Raw genomic sequence first — 25,456 nt, 5'->3', positions numbered from 1 at the left:
TTAATAATTTATTTGTTTAAACTAGCTATTCAATAACAAATAGATAAATTTGTATGTACTAAATATAGGGAAAATATCAGAATTGCCGTTTTAGCCAAAAAGAAAGTTACTGGTGTATGGAAAAATTTATTTTTTCATTTTTTTATCCACATGGCATAAGTCTCAATAAGCTTCATTGATCAAACAAGTGGATAGTTCCACTAATGTTTTTTGTTTTAATTACATTTCCCAAAGCAGATTCAAATTGTGCTGAAACTCTCATTCTCCAGTAGTGGTCTGGTTAAATGATGCGTATGGTTCAATTGGCTATTCGTACACCACACAATTTTCTGGATGGGTAAGGATTTAAAAAAAAAAAACTTGAGCCTAGCTTTAAATGGTTGAGTATCAGAAGAAATAGCAATTTATATATATATATATATGTGGATTTTTTTCTGTGTTTTGATTTTGGTTAAAGATACCCTAATTTTCTAAGAAATTGTGGGTGTGATGGATATGGCGTTAGCCATATATTCTACTTATAGCCTGATATACTTGGGTTGGGTTTTTTGTCTTACTTCATTTTATTGTAGGTAGATTATCCATTATATCATTTTTTTAACCAAGATCTTTTTTTTCTCTTTTAGTTTTTAAATATTAAATTGTGGGCACCCCTTTGATTTCTGTGACCTTTTGTGCTTGTGTGTTTTTGTTGTGGCTCAAACCACCAGAAACACAACATTACACTGTTATGTTTGATAATTACACAAAACCCAACCAAGGGTTGAAGTGCTTCTCATTCAAACCCAAAACCTTCCTAATACATTACAATGTCAGAAATATACAATTACCATTTATACTGCGGAATTATAAATACTTAAAAATGTTATAATTAATTCAGTAATGCATAAAACTCGCAACATAATCTGATAATCCAAATTTTTCTGTGCCCAAACTTTTTTAAAAGTCCTTCCATTCCTACCAAAAGTTAAAATAGACATTTTTCTTTTGCACATGTCATTATAATGGTAAACATATTTCGGTAAACTGAATGATTAATTCTCCATAAAGCAATATCTCCACAACCACCACCAGATTTAGAAAGATTGGTATGGTTCTAGTACTTACCATACATAACATAATATTCATAATGAAATACATAAAAGTATTTTTTCCCCTTTACTTTAATCTCTAAAAATTTATGAATACGTGTACACACGTTTGACTAAAATTATATTTTAAATTAAAAATTTGATCACATAATGGAGAGGTAAAATCATTCCTGACTAGGTTGGTGTAGTATTTACATGCTAGTTCAGCTGGTATTGCATTCGATTCCTATTGGGTGTCAAGAATTTTTTTTACTTACTATTTCATACATTTCATCTTCCTTGTTGAAGTTCATGAAAAAGAATAATAACTGGATTTATAATTATAAATCTATAAAATTTCTGTATGTATATGGATGATTTTTATAACCGAGTAGTTTTTAGGAGGGAGAAAAGATTAGTTATAAATCTATAATAAATATGAAAATAAGAGAAAATAAATAACGAGGTATCAAAAATAGTTATTAGCAATTTAAACATTAACAAATAAAATCAGATCACTGGAAATTGGCATTTCTGAATTGCTGCTGTATTTTGATTTAATTGCAAAAATAATTACTTTACTTGTTCCATTTTTATCTAGATTGAATTGTATTTAATACAATTCACATTATATTAAATAGTCATGTCATTCTTAACATGAAGGTCATAAAGACATTCCTTCATATGCCGCCTTATATAAAGTAATAAAGTTTCCATCTGTGTCAATTAAGTTATGTTGATGTAGCATAAAAATAATTTTTTTTAACAGTTTATTGTTGTAATTGGAGCAAAATATAATATTTTGTTATGATTTCTTGTTACATTTTGCCCTACTTTTATGAATTACACAGTGTTATTTTTATATATCATTTATGTTTATCATAGCTGTTTTACTCTGATTACTAATTGTAATAATTTATATATATATTTATAATAATAATTTTACTAATGAAGGTCTTAATTGATTATCATTTTTATTGTTTTTAAATCTATTCCTTGACCTGAATATCCTTTTTAATTTTTGTATCATTTTGTTTTTTGTTTTTTTTTACCTATGTTTTCTCTTTCTCATGAATAAATATATACGCCTATTTACAAACACACTGACACCTGAATAAATTTATTTCCTGCCTTTTTATAACGGAATATGGTAATAATTATGCAGTGAAATATCTGTTAAGTATATAACTTCTTTTTTTATCTGGAAATTTGATTGCTGTGTAGGAGATGAGTATACCATAAACAACGTAACCGAATTTGTACAGAATATGAAATCTGTCACTATTTAATTTGTTAGCTAATCATAAAAAATAAATTTTTAAAGTGATTATAAAACTTAATCTCATTGATATGTTTTATTTATTCAAACACAAATGTATGAAACATATAAAGATATCCAATTTTCATTCCATGATACTAAGAATTGACTACAAATATAAGATAGAAACAGTACAAAATTATACAATAATTGTGTATTCATTTTAACTCGAAACGAAAATAAATAAAACTCATCATGAAGATAAAAGTAATACAGAGCACCTATTAAATTAATTAGTTAGTTATAATTTTATTGAAGAAAGAATATTATAATGAAGACTATTCCTCTAACCTCCTTTCCATGTTGTATATAATATAATAATAATATGTATATAACACTATTATAAAATTTTATTAAACTCTTATCCTTTATTATGTGAATTTTTTAAATAAATAGGAACAGTGGTATAATATATTGTATCTTATCTGAAAGAGGTCATAAGTCTTTTAACTAGACAATTTATTCTGGTTTTTTTTTTTTTTGAAAACATTATATCTGACAAACAGGATGGCACCAGAGTTTTTTGTTCTGAAAGCAATCATGTTCACTACACAACCATTCCCTGTTTTGAACAGTTGATATGTTACATAAAGGTGCGAATATCACCAATACTTTGGTGAGCTTGGTTGATGTACAAGAGTGTATTCAGCTTGATGAAGAAGGCAATGTCAATCTACTTCATTTTTCACTTTCTCTAATAAGACTGGCATGAAATGAGTGGTTTCATATAAATGAGCTGCGTCTCGGGTCAGGTCACATACTAATTGTTATGGGACCCCCAGTATACATTCATATACGTGTAACTAAATGTTTCATAGGTATTTTTTTTTTTTTACATTCGTTATTGTATTTTTTTTGCCTACTTCAAACATAATGGGTATATTTTTGTATACTTAAGTGAACTGGTTAAAAAGAACCAGAAGTATTTTTCATATTATTTACTTTTTTTCTTATATTTTCTGCTTGATTTATTTTAAATCAAGAAAACGAAATATCTTTTGAAGTTCAAAAAAGTATCAGATTTATTGATTGTTATATGTTTTTTCTTCTTGTTTCAGATTTTTTTGTCACCTAGTTCATTAAAATAAATTAAATAGAAAAATGTCAGCCTGTCCTGTTAGTCCATCATTAAAAGATCTTCCAAAAGTTGCTGGTGATCTTAAAAGTCAGCTAGAAGGATTTAATACAGAGAAAATGAAACATGCGTCTACACATGAGAAAAATGTGTTACCTACTGCCGATGGTAAGTTTGTATGAACGTATATTTATATATCATATTTATTTTATTTATGCGATAGAATAGTTAATTTTTTAAACTGTCTAATCTAAATGAAATTCATCACTATTTTCACCTTGTTAAAATCTGTATACAACTACATAATTTTGTCACGTCATTGGCAATACATTCCTATCTAATCTCTTTCTCTCTCTGTGTGTGTGTGTGTGTGTATGTATGCTATTCTAGTTTTAGAAATAACTGATTTTCATTCAACAATCATTTTAAGTAATTCAAATGTTATATAATTTATTAAATGGACAGTTCAAGAAATTTTTAAACTGAGGGTAATTCAGTCTGATGAATACTGAACTGTAATGGCATACCCAGAAGGAAAACACTTGCTTCTGACGTGAACTCATCTTAAATTTAGGAAAAATTTCACGTGATTAAAAGAGAAAATGATTTGTTTTTTAATACATCAGTATTTAATTATTAAAGATAATCAGTTGGTTTCTGTTTACAATATTTTGGATAAATAGATGCCAATAAAATTAATATTTCCTTAATTATTTACTGTGCCGTTTCTCAAAAGTAGTCCTATATCTGCCATTTCTGAACTTGTACCCTTTTTAAAAAATAAATACTTTGTCAAGCTAAGACTTAAGAAATTATATATCAATAAGAATTTATTGAAAACATGTTTTTATATTAAACAATTATTACTATGTTTGATGCAAGATTACCATTTGTAATATTTCTGCATGGATTTTTAGTTTATTTTGCTTTACTGTATGAGAGTTTTAATTTGTGGAAAAAACTTGTTATTTCTATTAATGTGATCCTAACTGTAATATTAGAGTTGAATGCTTATACATATATTTTGTTTTGTGTTATGATTGACTTGATGTATTTTACTTTCAATGGTTTCAAATTTACATTACTTCTGAAGTACTTTGTACCATTTTTGTATATGTAATCTTGTTATAAATTCAGTATTTAATGCTTGATATTTGCATGTTTTTATTTCAAATGTTTGCACAGTTTTCAGCTTTACCATTGTGTTTCTTTCTGTTACTCTTTGCTTAAGAACAATTTTATTAACAACACTGAATTTTATTTTCAACATACTGTTTTATGTTATAAGAAATTAGATTGTTTGTATTAATAGATATGTGTCTGTATTTTAATTCTTTTCTCATATCTCTGTCTGAATTCGAATTGATATGCTGTATATCAGATTACTACCTATGACTGAATTTATGATTTATGGTTGTATTAACTTTTATATAAAATTTATTTTCTTTGTTTGGTTAGAAGTTGTATGTAATTCTTTATTTCAACTATTATAATCATATATCATCTTTTTTATGATGAATCATCTGAACAAGAGTTATATGGATTTTCATAAAAAAATAGTAGAAGTTTAATACTAATTCCATAGTCCCAAAGTTGATTACATGATATTGACATATCTAGTAATATTCCACTGATTTTTATCGTACCAGAGTGGTAGTGTCCTCTACCTTTCATTCATAATGTTTTTTAAATCACAATTTGGTTTGGTGTTTTTCACATAGTACAAAATTTATTTCATATCATAAAGAATTAATAAAAGCCATAGAAGTGAGGGTAGCTGTTATTGAGTATAAGGCACTATATTTACCAGAGAGAATAAATAAATAAACTTATTAAAAAAATTTTGCATAATATAATAAACTTAATTCAGTCAGACGTAAATTTATTTTTTTGAAACAACACATTATAAATATTCACCTATTTATTAAGAAAATTTTTGTTTTTGTTTATTCATTTTATCAAAATAGATATTCCTGTTTAAATTAACTAAAAGAATATATATATATATTTTTTTATCATCTCCATTGAATACTTTTATAGAGGAGATTCCTGGTACTTCAGAACAAATATTTTATAATGGATTAATTAAAACCTAAAATGAAAGCTTCAAATAATTCTCCCATTCCGATATGCTATTTATCAATTAAATTTCACTGATGTGAGTCATGTAAGATACGGAAAACGTTGGTAGTCACTAAGTTTCCAGAAGGTAATCATTGATTCCTAAATAAAGTGATCATGTTATTTGGCCCATATATTTAAGATTTATGTGGGCCCAAATAATATAAAATTTACAGGAAAATATTTATTTGCCTGTAAATTTGTATAGAATTGTTTTTGCAAAAACCCATGCGTAAATCGGTCCAGTAGTTTTTTAGTCTATACTAAACACACATATGAACATTGCCTTTTATATATACAAAAGAAGAAAGTCTGTTTCTTCTTTGTTTATTCTTTATTTTGTTCTTCTTTTGTTTGTTTAATATTTATTCTTCTTTTGTTTGTATATTTGTTTCATATAATATAATTTTTATAAATATCTTAACCCCAGCCCCACCTAGTAGGTCCATTTTTTGCAAAAATATTTATTTTCACGTAAGTAATATATATTCTGAATATGGGCAAAATCAGACTATAAATGCAATTTTTCCAAATATCTCAACCCTAGCGCCACCTTTGGGTTCCTTTTTTGCAAAAATATTTCTTTTCACATAACTAATAAATATTCTGAATATGCCAAATTGGACCATAAATACAAATTTTCAAAATATCTTCACCCAGCGCTACCTAGCAGGTCCAAACTAACTCGGAAACCTTTGCAGTCGTGCAAACAACAGCTCACCAAAGTTTTATCACAGTTAGATGAGTGGTATAGGAATGCATATGGAACAAACAGACATTCATTTTTATATGTGTAGAAGATTGTGTGGAGTACAAGTATGTAACAACAATATGATAACTCTATGTATCCTTGTGTGGAGTAAGAAGAACTCCACCACCAAATCCTTCATACAATTCATACTCCACACTTCATTATAGATTAATTTCTAAGTAAAATAAAATACAATTACAGAGAATAAAACTAAACGTAATCACAAAATAATTTATCAATTAATTACAGTATGATATGAAAAATAATAGATTTTATGATTAAAAAGTAATATTAGTAATAAAATAGAGAAGTAAAGGCTAAATTTCTTAATTACAATAATCAACATAAAATGATATCCACCTCTTTTTCAATAAAACATAACTAGGAGAAATAATTTTTATAAATGTTAGGATAAATAATTGGGTTAAAGTCATTAGTGTTGTATGAAACAAGAATGTTAGTTATTAAATGTTCAGTAAGAATCATGAACAGATGATTATTTGTTCTGGATAAGTATGAACTAAATATATTCAGTTCATACAAGTGTACACAGTTCATCTATATTTACAGAACAGTTTACAGTCAGCATTTTTATACATTTGTAATGCATATTCAGTAGTTATTTAACTTGTATACCAATTTAATTTCCTTCAAAATTGCTCACATAAGGAAATTCTTTTTTTCTTTTGTGAAAAATGATATTTAATATTTTTATTAGTTTTGATTTAATGCTTGTTATACTATCAGGTTATATTTTTGGGGATAAGTGTGAAACTTAACTCATTTCATAATAGTAAAATAATGTGTATGGTCGACTTTTATCTGCAATTTTTTCTTAGCCTATCTTGTTTAGTTTCATTACTGGATTGTTTGCTTTCAAAAAAAAAAACTGAATAAAATTATCTTTTTTAACAGGTGCTTAACTTAATATAATTTTACACTTGTATGAAACAATTAAAAAGTAAAATGATGTCTTATGCACAATAAACTGTTCTTCTTTGATTACTTTCATTCAAATTGGCTATTTTTCAAATTTTATATTTTCCCATTATTAAAATTGGACCAACAGCTTTTCATTGTTTTTAAAAATAAAAATTTAATTTAAAAATAAAAATTTTAAAAATTTAAAAATAAATTTTTTTTTTTTAAATAAAAATTTTAATAAGTATGAAAATTTAAAGAAGTAACCTTTCCTTATGAAAACACGATTATTTGAAAATAAATGGTCTATAACTGGAAAACGTTTGTTCCAAAAACCTCTATTTTGGATCAGGATAATAATAAGAAAATATTAGTTTTAGGCAACAATGGACATACATTTCAGACGTTTCTTTTGTACATTTCACAATGGTTAAAATCAAGTTGATTTAAATGTATTCAGAAAGGATATTTTTTTTAATTAAAGGTTTTAAAATAAATTTCAGTAATGAAATGAAATTGTATAGGTTAACAGACAAAAAAAAATCTAAAAGTAAAGTACTATAACAAACAAACTCTAAAGTTATTGGCAAGATGTAAAGAAAGAAAGAAATTCAGTCTTTTATATCATTTGTTGAATATTTTTTTATTCGTTATTATGAAATTAAACCTATTTAGCAAATTTTAACTCATATTCATTCTATGTATTTTTACGTGCCATAGCGTTTATTATATAATATATATAAAATTTCAATTTTAAATTGTTTTATTTCTAATAGAATTGTTTGATTTGCAAAGAGTAAACAGCAGATTGATTTTTATTTATCGTAACTATTTTATTTTTTTATAGTAATTCCTTTGTAATATACATTCATATAAGTTTTGTGCATATTTTAGATTACATTTAAAATGTTGAATTTTATTAGTGTTTGCTTATAACTGTATAAAAAATTATTAAGCTGTTACAATCTTGAAGAGGTAAATTAAATAAGTTTTTAGGTTTATTTATTTATTTATTAAATTTGCATCAAAGAAGTATCATTTTATTCATTACTTTTGGTATTTGAATACAGTTATTTAATGAATTTTTAATGTAGTGTAGTCTGTTAAGAGGTTCGATTGTTGACATCATTCTGTACTAAGGTAAATGCAGTTAACAGGATTCTTTACCAAAGTCAGTGATTTATGTATTTGTAATACACTACTTAGGTTTCATACTTAACTACTCATGTGTGTATTAAACTATTATTTTCTTTTAATTAGTGATTCTTGATTTTATAAAAATGAAAATGACATGACAGTGATTTCTGCTATCAGACAGTAATATTATAAATTTACCACTAATATTTCTAAGTTTTAAAATTTGTTTGCTGCACTCATACTTAAGTTTAAACTTCCAACTGTTAAAGTAGGCATTGTTAATTCTTTTCAATCAGTGAAATTAGTTAGTTAAAGAATGTTTTCTGTACTGTGAGAAATTATGATAAATCTGATTGAGATTGTCAGTAACATATTTCCCTATTTTCCACTTTTCACTAAAAATGTATAAAAAAATATATATAGCTTGTTTATATAAAGGATTGATAATAAAGAAAACTGGAATGTTTATTAACTTTTTTACCTAAAATGATGTATGAATTTTCAGAAGAAAAACTATTATAAAAATTCTGTTCAAAGGGGATTTTATAAAATAGAAATCTCTTTTGTAAAATAAAAAATTTGATGTGGACATCACATGACTACCTTGTATGCATATTAAATTACATATACACATTTTATTAAAATGAAAAGTACATAAAATTTTATTTAATTAATAACTTATGATATTTTTTCATTTTTTTATTTTTTTTTATTGTATTATTTACTGTAATTTTTTTTTTTACAATCAGAGGTTAATAATTATTAATACATCAATATATTTAAATTAACAAAAAAAGGAGGTGATTTGAATCGATGTGCCTTACCTTTATAAGATCCAAAAATTTCATTAATTAAAATTTTATTTGACTATAACTCTCAAAAAACCAATGAAAATAAGTACCACTTATAATATATCATTGAAAAGCTCTCAATGAAGGCTTATTACTGCAGTTAAGAAAAAGTACAAAATCCAAATTTACAAAAAGTACAATATTTAAATCAGTATAAAATTAAAATAAAAAAAATCTTTTTTTTTAAAGAATTTTTTAACAAATTTTAATGAAATGATCATTAAAGAAGAATAATGCTTCGTGTGTTATTTCAGAAATAACAAAAATAATGATTCAGAATTTGCTGAAAAGAGTCAAAGAAGACCCTTGAAAAACCTTAAATTAGTGCAGACATAAAATACAAAAATTATAAATAAAGAGAGAGTGGTTATGAACTGTATTAATACATAAAAAAAAAGATGTGAATATATATATATATATATATATATATATATATATATATATATTACTAAAGTTAGTGCTCAGGTTATCTCCTTGGTTAATTGATATAATGATTATTAAATGCTTAAAAAGTTATATTATACACTCATACATGGTAAGCCAAATGACCTAGTCATAATTTTTTTTCAATAGGATTAGATAAAACTCAATAAATCCTTATTTGGATCATAATCCAAAAAGGATTTTTCTTATTGGGCCAAGTTCTTAATAATTAAAATCCTTATAAAGCTATAATCCAATAAGGATTATATGTAACCAGTTAGGTTACATATAAACTATGATTTGCCGGGAGACAGGTATTACTACTCTACTAATGGTCCTAAATAGCCCTAAAAGTCTGTACTACTGCAAAGGTTAGAGACTACTTATAAGTGGTATGTATATAATGCTTGTTAAGAATACTTTTATCATGTTGTGATATAGTAATCATAGATGTAGGTTATAATACAAAATTAATATTTCTTCACAATAATTTATAATTATAATTACATACATTGTAATGCAATTATCGTTGCATTAAAAATGGTAAGAGTGCTATTTCAGAGATAACAAAAAAATTGATCCAGAATTTGGTAAAAAAAATTAAAGAGAAATTAATATGTAAATGAAATAAATTTTTAGTGCATTTTTCATACGCTACAAATTTCCATTTGGGCTAATGACCATAGCAGTTGAGCCCATAATTTCATAAATAAATAAAAACTTTTATCTATTTCTGTTTTATTGATAGTAAATAATTAGTCATTACTGTTTAGACATTAAGAATTCATCACTTTGAAGCTTTGGTAAATGCAAGGTTCCAATCAATTTTAAAACCTTTATACAAAACTGCTGCATTCTGACATTGTAAAGCCCTCATACTGTAAGCTATGATGGTTGTTTGGATGATATTCTGAAGATCTATTAGTTGTTTGAACAAAAAAAAATAGTTGGTTATATAGATGTGGAAGTTCCCTCCATAAGTTGAAGGACAGTTGCTTCATTGATTGTGTGAGATGAATACATAATAGTTGTTTGAACTCTCTGTTACAAGCTACCCATACTCATTCTTACATATTAGTCTGCCTTCCATACTTATGCTTGAATTCTTTTTTATTTTATATTCAGTACACAGAAGCATAATAATAATTCATGGAATAGTGCTATCCATTTAATTTATTCATATTTCCTCCAAAAAACATTTTTTTTTTGTTCTAATATTGTAAAAGTATTATGAAAATCTTTGTGTCTTGTCTGCTTTATTTATTTTGTTAGTTTCATTAATTTTTTAAAAATTTTAATTATTATTACTACTCTCATTTTAATTTCTTGAAAAACTTTTTTATAAAAATGCTGGACCAGTTCATCCTAAGATTCCCAAATAAATATTTCTCAGAAATTCTGAGGAAAATTATTTCTATTGGGGGAGATAGTAAAAAATCTCTATTGTGTTTGTAATCCAATATAATATTAATTTAATTTCAAAGAAATCCTAAATTAAAAATTGTTTATAAACTATGATTACTGGCCTTAAGTTAGGTTTACCTAAATAGAATTTAAGCACCTACAGTTACTATCAATAAACCCATTTTTTATGACTGGGATCAGTTCATTATAAAAAATATCTTTAATCTTAAAAAAGTATATATATACATATAATTATTTATTATTATCTTTTATGACTTATGCTTATATTATCTTAGCAGTCATAATGTTTATGATCACTTGGGTCACTTATCTGTCCATTATCCAAGTCTTTTCGATGGGACTGTTGGACTTGTGGTTCTCCCAGTACTTGTTCATACATTCTGATCTTTGTGCCCTTTCTAGTGTTGATAATATTCATGTTGTGAGTTTTTTATTGTGAGTGTGAAGCTAGTGTTTTTGTTCTTGATTCTCTTGTTTAATTTTATCTTATGTATCATGGTTTAAAGTGTCATGGTTTAAGGCCAATTTCCTTTAGATCCTCTCTTATTTCTCTAATCCATCTGCCTCCTGTCTTGTGTTTTTCAACTCAAGATTTTACTGTACTAGATGTTTCAGAAGTCTTGATCTTGACATCCTCATGATATGTTCAAAGAGTCCTAGTCTCCTCTTACGCATGATATCAGTGATTGATTCTAACTCTGTACACGACTTTGTTGGCATAATCCACCACTGTCCATCTTCCCAGTACTTTTTACTGATGCAAGTTCTTCTACTTCTAATTTGATTTTCTGGAGTCCGTATGTCTTTGATTGTTCATTCAGGTGGAAGTGTTTCTGCATCATAAATGACTTCTGGTTTTATAACTGTGTTGCAGTGTCTTATTTTTGTGTTTATTAATAGGCATTTTTATTGTAAGTGTACCACGTTAATTTTTGAGCTTTAGCTAGTTTTTTCTTCTTATCTGGATAGAGGATTTTTCATGTAGATTATTTGTTTTTATTTCTCCGAGGTATTTAAATTGGGTTACTTTTTTTATTTTTTTACCATTTATGTCTACTTCTTTTAATCGTGTTGGATTTTGGGGCATAATTTCTGTCTTTTTGAATGATATTTTAGGCCAATTTTATTTGCAATGTTTTGAAGTTCTTACCTTTGTCGATGTTGTTTGCTAGTAGTGTCAAGTTGTTGGCGAAACTAAGGTTGTTTGTTTTGATTTTTTGGCATATTTTTACTTTTGGGAGATATTTTTTAAGTCATTTCCTCATTGCCATTTCTACAGCGTAGTTGAATAATAGTGATGAGAGTCCATCGCCATGGTACAGTCCTTTTTTGATCTCAAATGGTTCTGAGAGCTCGCCTCTGAATTTTACCTTTGACTTATTTTTGAGGTTCAGTAAGGGTCAGTTTTATCAAGTTTATTAATTTGGTATTTAGTTGGAGGTGTCTTAGAATTTTTAGTAGAGATTCTCTGTGTATGCAGTCATAAGTCATAAATGCCATTTTTATGTTACTTCCAATTGCTTTTATGATTTCATCCTATTGCATCATCAATATCCCAACCTATTTGTCCTATTTAAGTGTTAACACAGTTCTTTAGTTTCTACAATTCAGAAGAATTTTCTTTATTTGATTAGTATATTTTTTTATTTTATATAGTTTTAATTTAATTTTTTTATTTTAGAATATATATATTTTTTTTAATATGATTATTTTATAAAGAAGTAGATTAATAAGTGTGTTGTATCCATTTGTTTACACAGGGTATTTTAGTGTATATTTGTTAGCAATTGTCAGGTGATATATTCTTATCCTTTCTCTGATCTCATATTTTCCTCCCTTCATCTGTAGAATGAGGTTCTAAATATTTTCTTATCTACTTTAGTTTGGCTTTTTGTTGTTACATCTGTTTCTATCTTACAGGCTTTGATATTAGGGATATTGATTTTTTATTTTCTTTTAGGTTGTTTAACCACATTTACAAATGTTTTTAGATTTTAATAAAAGAAAATGTAACCAGTTATGGAAAAAATAAATTTTGATTTGAATTAGGTTTGTTTAGATGTATTGAAATTTATTTTTATAAGTGATATTCTATTTGTAGCTGTGAAATAATGGATGTTGAATTTCTTTTAATCTAATCTGTAATTCAGTAGGAGATGTGTTCATTGCTATTGATGTTTTGCTGCCAATAAAATATTACTCAGCAGTTTGAAGGAGTGATTTTTATTCTAACTAAAGCTTCATTTCTTCTTTTTTTATTATACAGTACTAGAATAATAATCCTTATTTTAGTGTGGAAATTAAAATAATATTAAATCACAACTTTTTAATGTACATTTATATTTTTGCTTTATTGTTGTTTATTTTGAATGAATAAAAGGTTTTTGTAACATTTTTTGTTTATTTTGTATTTAAATAATTAACAAAAGTAAATTTTGGTAAGTAGTTTTTGGTTTGATAAATTTTTTGTTGTCTTCAAAGATATACTTCATTTACTTTTATATTATAGTACAATTGAAAGCTAGCTATGAATTGTCTATCTTTTAACATCATAAGTCACTTGATGCATAAGAATGCTGCTACTCTACATTTTTTCTATGCTAATCATTTAACCTTTTTGTAATTACTGCATCCTGAGTTATCTTTTTTGTATATTCCAGTCCTTTTTCTTCAAATATAGTTTTTATCTTTTGTACATCCTCTTTTACAAAATTAAACAAACCTAGATAGCTTAATACAATGCCTGCAACTGAGTTCATCTCACAAATTCCTCTCCTCATATTTTAATCTTTGTTACTTTATCAACTCAACCAATTTTCAATATTTTTCTCTAATATCACATTTCAAGGACCTCTATTCTTTTGCTCTCTGCGTTTTCTTGTTTTGCTACCATAAAGCAGTGTTCTTGTTTTGTTACACTCCACACAAATATTTTGAAATACTCATATATCTTCTTGTTTTCCATGAATGCTCTCCTTGCCCGTGCTAGTCCATACAGGTCTTCATTATGCTCCTTTGTTTCATATTTTATTAGCTTCTTTTATTTTTTATTCAAACCAAATCTCCCCCCTAGCAGCAAATCTAAGTCATTTAGATTTTCTTTTAACTTAATTTTTTGTATCTGCTAAAAGAACTATGACATCAGCAAATCTCAAAACTTTTATTCTTTCTACTTGACTAATTATTCATTCTCAGATTTATCCTTCAATTTGTTAATAATTTTTTTTTTGTAGAGTTTAATTACTTTTATAGGAGCGAAAACTCCACCAACTAGTTTGGCAGACTCTTTCTTAATCTGCCATTTGGAAATTGTGAATTCAAATCACAGAAAAATCATCTTTCACATATTAAAAATTTGCATACAACATTTTTTCTAGTAGGTAGGTCAGGAATGTCATTGGATCTCAAAAATTCTGCCAAATCCCACCCACATAACCTAGAAAAAATGGTGGGGGGGGGGAATAGACATTAAAAGAGAATAGAACAATTTTATTTCAAACACTAGTAATTTTAAATTTTCTACGAGTTCCTTTAGTTTTGCATAAAACAATATAGAAAAAAAACTTCCAATAATTTGAACCTTGTTACTTCAATTTGGATTTTTCCAGGATTATAAAAATAATGTGTACAGTGTTAAGTGTATCATTTTAGTGATGGGATTTTCCCATGGTATTGTTTATACTTGTTTTGAAGTATAATTTCCTACGTGTAGCAGGTAGTTTTAATAATATTGGCAGAAATTGCACTAAAGTTTTCATTATGTACTACTATAATATTTTTTTATCTTAATTTAATGTAAGGTAGGCAGCTTACCAATCCAGAAAAATCCTCTACTTAAACTAATGACAATTATATAATATAAAAGATATTGCTGCTACTCCAATATTCTTGAGCACGTTTTATTTTTTCCTTTCACTTTAGCTTCTTCATTAGTTCATTTAAATGTATTTTCTATTTATTGTAAATTATGTATTATTATGGTTCATTTAACTCTGTAGATTGAGTAAGAATCAGTGAGGTCTTCCTGTTTTCACCAATCTCTTAAGTTGTTTTTTAAGCATTTTGAGTGTGTACTTATGTAATACTGTTCATAATACTGCATTTACATTGCACTGCTATTCCTGTTTTGATTACAGAAATGGTGTTTCTTATTTATCTTTTCAATCCAACTCAACACATCTGTGAAGTACAAAACACTTCACCTTTTGCAGAAAAGAAAGTATAATGGAAAGAAATTAAAAAAGAAATCAGACATACAGTAGCAGTTTATTTAGTGCAGATTACGACTATATTTTCTCTTACCTTGAAAAGTAAAGATAATTTTTGAACATCATAGTTATATAGAATGAGTTCATTTTAGTAAAATTAATTATATTATTCAAAGTCTCATCAACTTATGAATAAAATTTCATAGTATTATTATTAATGGAAATGATTATTCATTACCATAAGTTTTAAATCTTTCTTATTGGAAGTAGATATCAGTTTAGGGAACAATCAAAGTAATGTAAGTTCTGAAATTTTGTTCAAATATACAATTACAATTTCCCCTGATGAGTTTAAACAATAGTTTCAACTAGTATGTGATACTTTTTTCACTACAGAAAGGGGGTACATTGATTTATTGCTTTATATTATCTTACACAGTCTTTTTTATGCCTATGATAGATGTAAATCAGCTATAGTACAGATGGCACCATGCATTCTCAGAGAGTAATGATGTTAACTGGTACAGGTAATCCCTGTGGTGGTGGACTGATTGTAGATATCAGTTGTAGGGCTGAATTTTACCTGCATTATACTCATATGTAATGGTATGCTGATGCATAACTGTTTAATCAGCTCAGGAAAGAAGGAAACATGTAACCATTTCACTCACATCTATTAGTAAGCTTGTCTTGGGACACTCATTATTCTTAAGAATGACTATGTCATTTTCAAGAGTAATTTATGACTCATGTTAGTAAATTTACAACCTTCACACTTATGGCACTGACTTGAACAGCTATAATAAAAAGTAACAGCTGTACATATAACATAATACTACTATAATTACAACAGTTAAACATCAGGTTGTCCATTGTAGCCAATAATACAATATAGAGTTGTCCTATGTTGATGGGGTTAAAACCAAGAAGTTATCCTTGACTTCTTTTAACAACTCATATGCTGTAAGTTTTAAAGTATTTTTTTCCTTCCTATTTTCTTAACATTTCATGTAAAAGGGTTTATTTTATTGATCGTATTACATGGTAGAGAAATTATTAAGAGAATATTTTTATTACTTATTTAACAATATAAATAAATTCATTTTGTACATAAAAATAAATGAAATTGCTATTTTTTAAGTTGTTTTGAATATAATTATAATTTTCTCTTTAAACATACAATTAAACCTAAAAATAAGTATTTAACCAGTTTATATTATTTGCTTAAAGTATTCTTAATTTTTAGTTTAAAACTGATTACTATAAACTAACTATATTACTTTAAACTAACCGGAATTGAAACTCACGAGAATTGTTGAAAGTTTGGATTAATCATGTACTTAACAAAAAATGTTGTAGGCACCATGGTTTTTAATTCATTTAACTATATTGGATACATTGTAAATTCATACATACCTTTTCCTGCCCTTCCTTCAGTCATCTACCAACATTTTTCGCTATTCTATCAAACTACTGCTTCTTTTGCCTTACCTCATGAACTAATGATCTAATATCACCAGCTCTGTTTTTCTTCATTCGTCTGTTTGATATGACTGAATTAGCTCAGTTCTTTTTTAATTTCCAAGCTCTTAATTTTACATTCTCCCTTATTTACTTTTAACTGACTGGATCTTGCCTCTATTCTGTATCTTTAATCATTCAGTTTCTCACTTCCCAAGAATTTTAACTTACTTACCATTTCCAATGCCTGATCTTAAAATTTTATCATTCCAGACTATCGTTCTCCTTTTGGTTAAACCTCTGTCTTTTTTCAGTAATTAACCTCATATTTATGCTGCAATTCTTTAATTTACACTTCCACTCTTTTGTACACTGTTTCTCAGTTTCATTCATTGTTTTTCATTTATCAATTGTAATTATGACTGAGACTGCTGATTTCATAGTTCCCTGCTTTATATTTCACTCTTAAAGAAAATCTTTCTTAGTCCAATATTAAATATTTTTTAAATGTTCTTTCAGACACATTCACAGGCATTTGTATTGATAAAAATCATGTATTATTTAGAGTTAGTAATATGCTGGACTTCTATTAAACCCCAATTTACAGATTAAATAGTGCATTAACTTTTATCAATACACATGCCTGTGAATGTACATCAAAGAAATGTGCATTACTAAAGACAAACTTTGAAAGATATTTAATATTACAATTTCTTATTTTCTCAATTCCCTCTTACATAAATGCTGTTGCATAATTTTTTGTAGTCTGTTTTTAAAAAATGTTCAAGGTTAAATAAAAAAATCTTTTCATCCATCTTTGTATGTTCAGCTGTGTTTGTATTGTTGTCTATACAATATTCATATTTATGTACCCCATTGTGTGAATAAATTTTTTTTAAATTTAAGAATAGCTTACTACTTATTTTATATATCATTTGCTTTCTTATTCATTACTTTATTGATATACTATAACACTTTTGTCTATTTCTGATTAGAAATATTTAACTTTAGTAGTGTATGGGGAATTTTTTTATCCCCATTAACTATACTTGCCCAAATTATTGTACAATTAAATTAGCATTGAACAAAGTGTACTATTCATTCACAAAATTTTATAAGTTTAACATTTATTATTTACTTTTTTATTGCCTTATGTATAAAACCTAATAACTGATTGATAGCTGAAATGTACTATAAGTAAATACTCTCCAGTTTTATGTAATCTTTGTTAAATGAAGACAATTCATTGCATTAAATAAAAATACTTATTTTATATTAATTTATCTTTTTCTTATTACTGCAGCTTAATAATTTTTTTTATTGCATGATATTTGTTTTTGTTCTTATTTTTTTATGTATTGTTTTGTTGTGAATTGTATTGTTAATGCATGTATTGTTATCATATTTATGTTAATAACAACATTATCATCTCATTTGTGATACTGAATTGAAAAAAAAAACACAAAACATTATGATGTAAAGATATGAAGAAAGAGCGTCAGCATAATGAACTTATTCATGGAGTTGAAAATTTTAAAGCTGATATGTTAAAAAGGACAAATACACTTGAAAAAATAGTTCTACCAAATGCTGAAGGTATGAATTTCTTATGAGAAAAAAAATTACAAAATTATTTACTAATAGTACAATGTATTAGTTAACCAATTGCTAGTAATAAATTTAAAACTGGTGAAGAAGTTTAATGTTTTTTTAACACAAATTTACTAATAAAAATTAAAAAAACAATTCTATTAAACAAGTAATAATATGCAAAATTATACATAAAATAAGAGGAATATTTTTAAATGAATGATTTGTAATTGTATTTTGATATATAACAGCATTAATAATAATAATTAATTAAACTAATGGCTTAAAGACAAACTAATAAATTTATTTGTTTTAAACTTTAATTATTTCTCGGACAATCTTTCTCACAAACTATTAGTTTAGCATACAGTAAAAAGAAGCTGCGTAAATGTTAAACCTTGTTACATCATCAATCTTTTGTAAAAATAATAACTGCAGTGTAACGTAAAATGTTTTTTACACGGAATAAGCTAAAATAAAATAATTAAGAATACTCTCAAGAACTGTTTACACAAAGTAAAAATTTATTACTAAATTTTAAATTCAACTTAAGGTTAAATGTAATTTCATTAAGCTGCTCTACATTTAAACATGATTAATGAATTCATCTACCGCTAGGTCTGGTTGTTAACAAGACACTCCTTTTCTTCAATTTTCTCTCATCAGTCAGTATTTTCCTCTTCTATCGTACATTTCCTTCTTATTTTTCTTTCTATTTGTACTGGATAACTTTAAATTTTTTGCCATTTAGGTTCCATTCCTTCCACCTTGTTTTGACAATTACACTCTTTCATAGTTTTTAACAAATCTATACCAACATTACACATACAATTTTTAATGTTTTCTGTCAGAAAAAATTTAGACCTACTTCAGTTATGGTGGTGATTCTAATTTCCCATACTCATCTTACCTTTTATACAACCAGGAAACTTCATTTCACCTGCTTGTACATTTCTCTGTTCTTATTCAGTTTTTATTCAGAGTTCTACTTCATATAATACAATATTAGATAATTATCATTTTTAATTTTCCTTAGTCTGTTACTGTTTAAGATTAGCTGTTTGATGTTATTAAAATGTCCTTCTTTTAACACTCTTTTGAAATCTTATATCATTTACCATCCTCTAATATAAAATTTGTCAGATTTGTTAGTCTGTGTAACTTTTAGTGGTTTTTTACACCCTCTCAATTGTTTCTGCTATTCAACCACCAATAATTATCTTACTTTTCTCCTTGCATATTTTCAGGCCATACAACCACATCTCTTGAATCTAAGAGTCCAGCTGCTTTTAGATAGCGCCTTCTTTATTTCTCCTTTCCATTATATCATTAGGAAAAAACACTGTTTCGTGCTATCCCTGGAATAATTGTTTAAATTTGTTATTCATTCCTTCCTTTACAATATAAAAAAGGCCTAGGGATATCATGCTTCCTTGCTTTAAAGCACATTTTATTTCAAACTATTCTGTGTTCTCCACTGTATTTCTGTCTTCCATTAGTTTGTTAATTGTATTAATATTGATGTCTTCTGTGATAGCTTTATCATCATCTGAGAAGAGATGATAAATGATGAGTACAATAGATGATATGATAAGTATGAAGTTTGATGTACTTTTCAGTTTCATGTTGATTTTGGTGATTTGCAAGTGTAATTCTTTCTTTTTATTGCTAACAAAACAAACAAAAAATTTCTTCCATGATTTGCGTCTAAAATAGTTTTTATCCAGATTTTTTTATTTTTTCCATTTTTTGTGGATTTAGAAAAAGAAATTTTAAGGAATTTTATAACTAAATATAATTTCTTACATTACACTATATGGGATGTACATTTTATAAAAATGCATGGTACGAAGAATAATTAATTATACATTCATTTACTTACAAAAAAAGGTTAATTAAATTACTGTTTATTAGGCAACTCTCTCATTAAGACAGGCAAGGCTGATGGTTTTTTTTTCAGTTTGTTAATTAAGAGTGATGGCTTTTTAATTACTAACTTTGATCTGTAAAAAATTTAAACTTAGAACATTTTGACTCAGGTAGATTAATTTCTTGATTCCCATGATTTTGAGTGTAGTTTTCTTTTCAGACTGATCAAGACTAATTGGAATTTTGAGACTGATTGATCATGATTATAACTAAAAATGAGTAAATTTGATTCTGTTTAATAAAATTTACTACAACATATTGTAAATTTAAAATAAATAATAAAAAATGAACATGTTAAAAGTAACAAGATAAGGATGGTTTACAAATATTAATTACATTTTCTGTTCCTAAGTTTACTTTAAAAAATAGCAACTTCAAGACGATTGGTCATCTACATCTGTCATAAATTAATTTTTTTTTGAAATTTCAAATATTCAATTAACTTCATTCTTAATAAACTTTATAAATACTCATTTTATTTTTGACAAGGTAAGTTTAATATCTAGACTATACTATTTGTTGAAGTTAATGTAAAATACAATACATTTTACTTCCTGTTTAACTTATCTTCAATTTCAACTTCATTGCTTTATCACCAAACTTTCAAATTATTTGAAACTTATTGTTCATCAAACTTTCAAATTATTTTCCATTTCAGTTCTATAATCAGTATTCTCATATTATTTCCATTTATCCATTGGTTTAATTTCTAAATTAATCTTTTTTTACTGAGATAATTTTTTTGTGATTTTCCCTTATTGTAACATCTATTAATACAAATTAAATAAAAGTTAGCATCATTTTACTTGATTGAATTTTTTAAATAATTCTAATAGCATCTATACTAAACATTTTTTTTTGTAATTTAATTTTTTTGTTTTTGTGTAATTTTGTTCTGTTAGTGTAGTGTTGTTGATATACTTAGATTTTGAAATAGTTTCTTTTTCTTACCCAAATGTGTGCAATTTAGGTAAGGTATTAAAATTGTAAGAAAACTATTTAAAAATTGTTCTTTTATTAATTCAGTTGAATGTTATGTATACTATCTGATATAAATTTAATTTCATTAAAATTAGTTCATATTTTTTTTCAAGTTTTTATGGAAAATACATACAAATAAAAAAAAATGGAAGCCAATTAATTGAATAAAACCATCAACATTTTTTAAAGGTATTTATTAATAGAACTGTTTCTGTTATTCTGTGAAATAATGGATACAACATATATCAACTTCAAATTTATTATTAAAATAAATAAATTAACTAACATCTTTAAATAAAGTTAGAATTTTCTTGTTCAACATCAAGCTAGACAATAATTAGTTAATGCCATTAATTAAATTCCATGCAACAGTTTACACTTAACAAGTGTATTAAAAATATACTTTAACTAGACATGAAATAGTGTTCTCCAACTGAACAGAGATACTGAACAGAATGATATTAACAACTCACAAAGTTGATATTTTAAAAAGATAAAGAAATTATAAAAATGTGTATAAGAGTAGTATACACATAGTACAGTGGATCCCTGATTTGATTGCTCAATCTATAATGGCTCAGTATAGCAACCCAATTTGCTGAAAATAAATGATTAATGGAACACACAAAGCAATAGAAATGATATGTATTTAGTAACAATTTTTATCCTTGTAAACTTCCCATTTTCTTCTTACTGAATGTTCAACCATGCTTTAATCGTTTTACTGTTCTAGAAGTTTTAAATGTCAATAGAGTATGTAGAATATTTTTGTAATAGGAGCTTAGAATTTTTTCTTGTGGGGAAATGAATTGTTATACTGTAATTATCTTTTGACAACAAGATGATTAAGAAGGAATAAACATCTTACAGAAGACTGAAATATCTACCTATCTGATTATAGTCATTTGTTCCCAGACATTAAAACCTAATAGCTAAATAGCTAAAACTTTCAAATTTTCAGTCCTCTTAAAATCTGTATACTGGGTTGTGTACCTTCGTAACCCAATTTATCTCAATTACCTTGGCTTCCAACTACTTTGGATCCTAGGTAAGATGATAAACTGCACTATCTAAACAAGTGGTTCTGCAAAATCTGGAGTGTTTCAGGGAGTGAAATTTTAAAATGTAGAAGTTTATGAGGTAAGGATAAATGCCTGTGGCCTAACCCATGTAAAGAAAAGAATTCCCTTAGATTAGTTAAAGAACATGGGATATATTTTCACTGCATGTTGTTGGTATTTGTTATTATTTGATGACCATAATAGTCGATGCTACTTAAAAAAATAAGATATTTTTAGGCCTAATGTAAAAATTCGATTCACTCTTCCACCCGTCCACTTCAGAGATAAAGAAGCAAAGTGTCATTAATAAGACATAAATCATTTAATGTAGAATGAATGGTATTAAATACATTTTCATTTTAAAGAATGAAAAATTAATCAACATTACATTAATTACAGTTAATAGCTTTTGGTAGAAGTGCATCATAATATTGTATTCTCTCTTGAAGATTTGTTAATTAGATTTACAACCATTTATAGCGAAAATTTTTTAGTGACTTATAATTTTTATTTTTTATTTTCCCTAATCTGTGTGATTAGCTGTAGTTATAGTTGTTCTAAAACAGAGCAAAGTAATATCTGACAGTTCAGTTAAATTACTGTTGTTCAGTGTTATTGACCTAATATTCTTCACTATTTAATTCAACATAGGTATTTATTTAATAACAAGGAAATTATTTCTTGCAATCAAGCTTTATGATTGTGTGAAGTAAAGTCATAATTTACAACTGCCTCATTTCATTCTTCAAAAACCAGATTTTTCTAGCATTGATTGTTTTATTTTTGGATTGTTGTTTTTTGTGTTCCGTGGTAGAATGTCAAGATACTTAAGTTACAGTTCTTGAACATATCACTTACTTTAACTTGGCACTCTTATTTTTCAATCCTGGTGTATACCTATTGATTTTATTATTTATGTTCAGAAGACAAGATTTCCTGTTTTTATATTAATAAATTTGTAGTATGTAAACTACAAACTGGTAGAATTAGAAAATTAACTACTATTAATAATACCAATTGGACTAGATTTATATTTAAATGATAAAAATTGCTTTTTGAACAGGTCTTTATTGTAGTTAACTTTTATAATATATCATATTGTTGTAACTACAATAACAGTTAATTGAATTACATTGAAGTATTGCCTATAATAATAATTGTATACATTGAATTAAACTGAATTAATTTGTTTTAACACTATTGTGGTTATGGTATTGCATGATATGGTAATCTGAGTATGAATTAAATGTTTCGTGTTACGAGTTCATGGTCTGCTAAATTTATAAGAATGGCTTTTAAATATTTTATATTTCTTCCTGAACTGTTACATATTATGATTTTTCTTTATCTAGTTTATGGCCATGATCTCATTTAACTTCCTGTTCTACATCCAGGTAAATAAATTAAATAAACTTTACTCACCGTAAGTTTATCTGTATATGTGTATATATGTATATATATATATATATTTAATCAAATTGTATGTATAATATTGTATTAAATTTTATTAAGCATGCATGTTACATGGTAATGTTTGCTTAGGTAAGGTTTGGTATACATAAATTTACTAAAGTTAACTAGTTATTTATTTGTATGTACTTTTCTCTTGTCATGTTATTACCTGTTCACACCTGTGAGTCAGTTTATTTATGAATTTATTTATTGAATGATTTTTATTTTCGTCTTTTTATTTTCATAAGAATGTTAAAGTGTGAGAACACTTGTTGAGTTTTCATTTTCACTGGATTCTGGTATTTGAAATGTAATAGTTGCATGGATATTATAAAGTACTATTTACTGAGTAAGATGTAATAATAAACCAAATAATAATTTACCACCATAAGTCCTGATGTATAAATCAAACATTATTTTCAAAAATGTGTTTTCAAAGGAGTAATGATAAATTAGCTTGGTAAAAAAAATTTAAGCTATTATTTTAATAATTGTAATGATGTACACTATACTTTAAACACAACATACATTCCAAAAAATTGTCATCGTTTACATCCAGCTTTCTAAACCAGTTCTGCAATTTTAATTGTCTTTAAAAATATAAAAAATGCTATTAAATTAACAAAGTCTTATATTTTAACAGTGAGCACTGTGTAATAATAAAATATGATTCATTCATAATTTTATTTAGAACTTTGGTATTTTTAAGATTTATATAATAGTGAAGAGGGATCATATTTTGGTGTTACTAACATAAAAAATTTCTTTTTACTAAAAAACTCCGTGAAAAGTGTTTATTACAAAATAATTTTTTAGAAAATAGTGTGATCAGGGAAAGCATATTGCCTTAATTTTAGGAAATCCTTTACAGAAATGTTTACATAAACACCAACCAAACAGAAAAATGTTATGGATGTTATTCTGTTTTAATAAGAAAACAATATAATATTAATTTATATTATAATTAATATTTAATAAGGCAACCTAGAAAAAATTTAACATATTAGTTAGAAATTTGATATATAATTGCTTTTTTTATTTATTTATAATTTTTTTTATTATAGAATGTTAACTTATTTGTTGAAATTTATAGTCATCTACTTTAATTTGAACCAAAAATAAAAAAATGCTGTAAAATTATTTACCTGCGTTTTTCTTTGACTCGAAATCTTTAGTGGAAGTTATTAGGAATTTTAGTCGCTACCATAAAGTTAGTAAATAATAATCATTGTTAATAAATATTCTTACAATTTAAACTCATTTATTTAATAAATTCCAAGTAACAATATTTGCTATTTGGTGGAGTATACTCAAGTTATATACAAAAATTGGAGTATTAAATTTGGCTTAAATTTTTAGAATTTAGTTATTTAAAACCCTTCAGTTTTCAGGATATTACTCCCCAAGACATTGCAGATATTGTATTATTATCAGCTTGTAAAAGATGGAATTTTATCATCTCTATGCACAGCAGTCATTTTTGTTTCATTAAACAAAAGTGGTAAAAGATTCTAATAAGGATATAACATTTGTGTATGTGTTTATTTATGATTATTCACTTTTTGGTAAAGAACTCACCAAGAGAAAAAAAAAATTGAATATATATTAAAATATACACTTATGTGAGTTTATTTTTAACTCAAGACTTTCATAAATTAGGGGAAGTTTTTTTATGATTGTAC

General features: G+C 26.0%; 1 protein-coding gene across 7 annotated transcripts in view; it reads left to right on the top strand.

The window, feature by feature from the left end:
• cib (thymosin beta cib) overlaps positions 1 to 25,456 on the top strand; it is a 66,964-nt gene that overhangs the window by 16,287 nt on the left and 25,221 nt on the right. For 4 of the 7 annotated variants that reach the window (XM_075370084.1, XM_075370082.1, XM_075370078.1 and 1 more), the window contains 2 exons: positions 3,447 to 3,631; positions 18,244 to 18,357. In XM_075370084.1, coding sequence (XP_075226199.1) covers positions 3,490 to 3,631; positions 18,244 to 18,357 — 256 coding nt within the window. In that variant the 5' untranslated portion in view covers positions 3,447 to 3,489. The remainder of the gene's footprint in view (positions 1 to 3,446; positions 3,632 to 18,243; positions 18,358 to 25,456) is intronic. The other 3 variants (XM_075370085.1, XM_075370083.1, XM_075370081.1) reach the window with 1 other exon arrangement.

This window comes from Lycorma delicatula, chromosome 7 (assembly GCF_047948215.1).
Source record: "Lycorma delicatula isolate Av1 chromosome 7, ASM4794821v1, whole genome shotgun sequence".
Classification (NCBI taxonomy): Eukaryota; Metazoa; Arthropoda; class Insecta; order Hemiptera; family Fulgoridae; genus Lycorma; species Lycorma delicatula.
The sequence above is the reverse complement of the archived record's forward strand: the minus strand, read 5'-3'. Positions and strand labels throughout refer to the sequence as shown.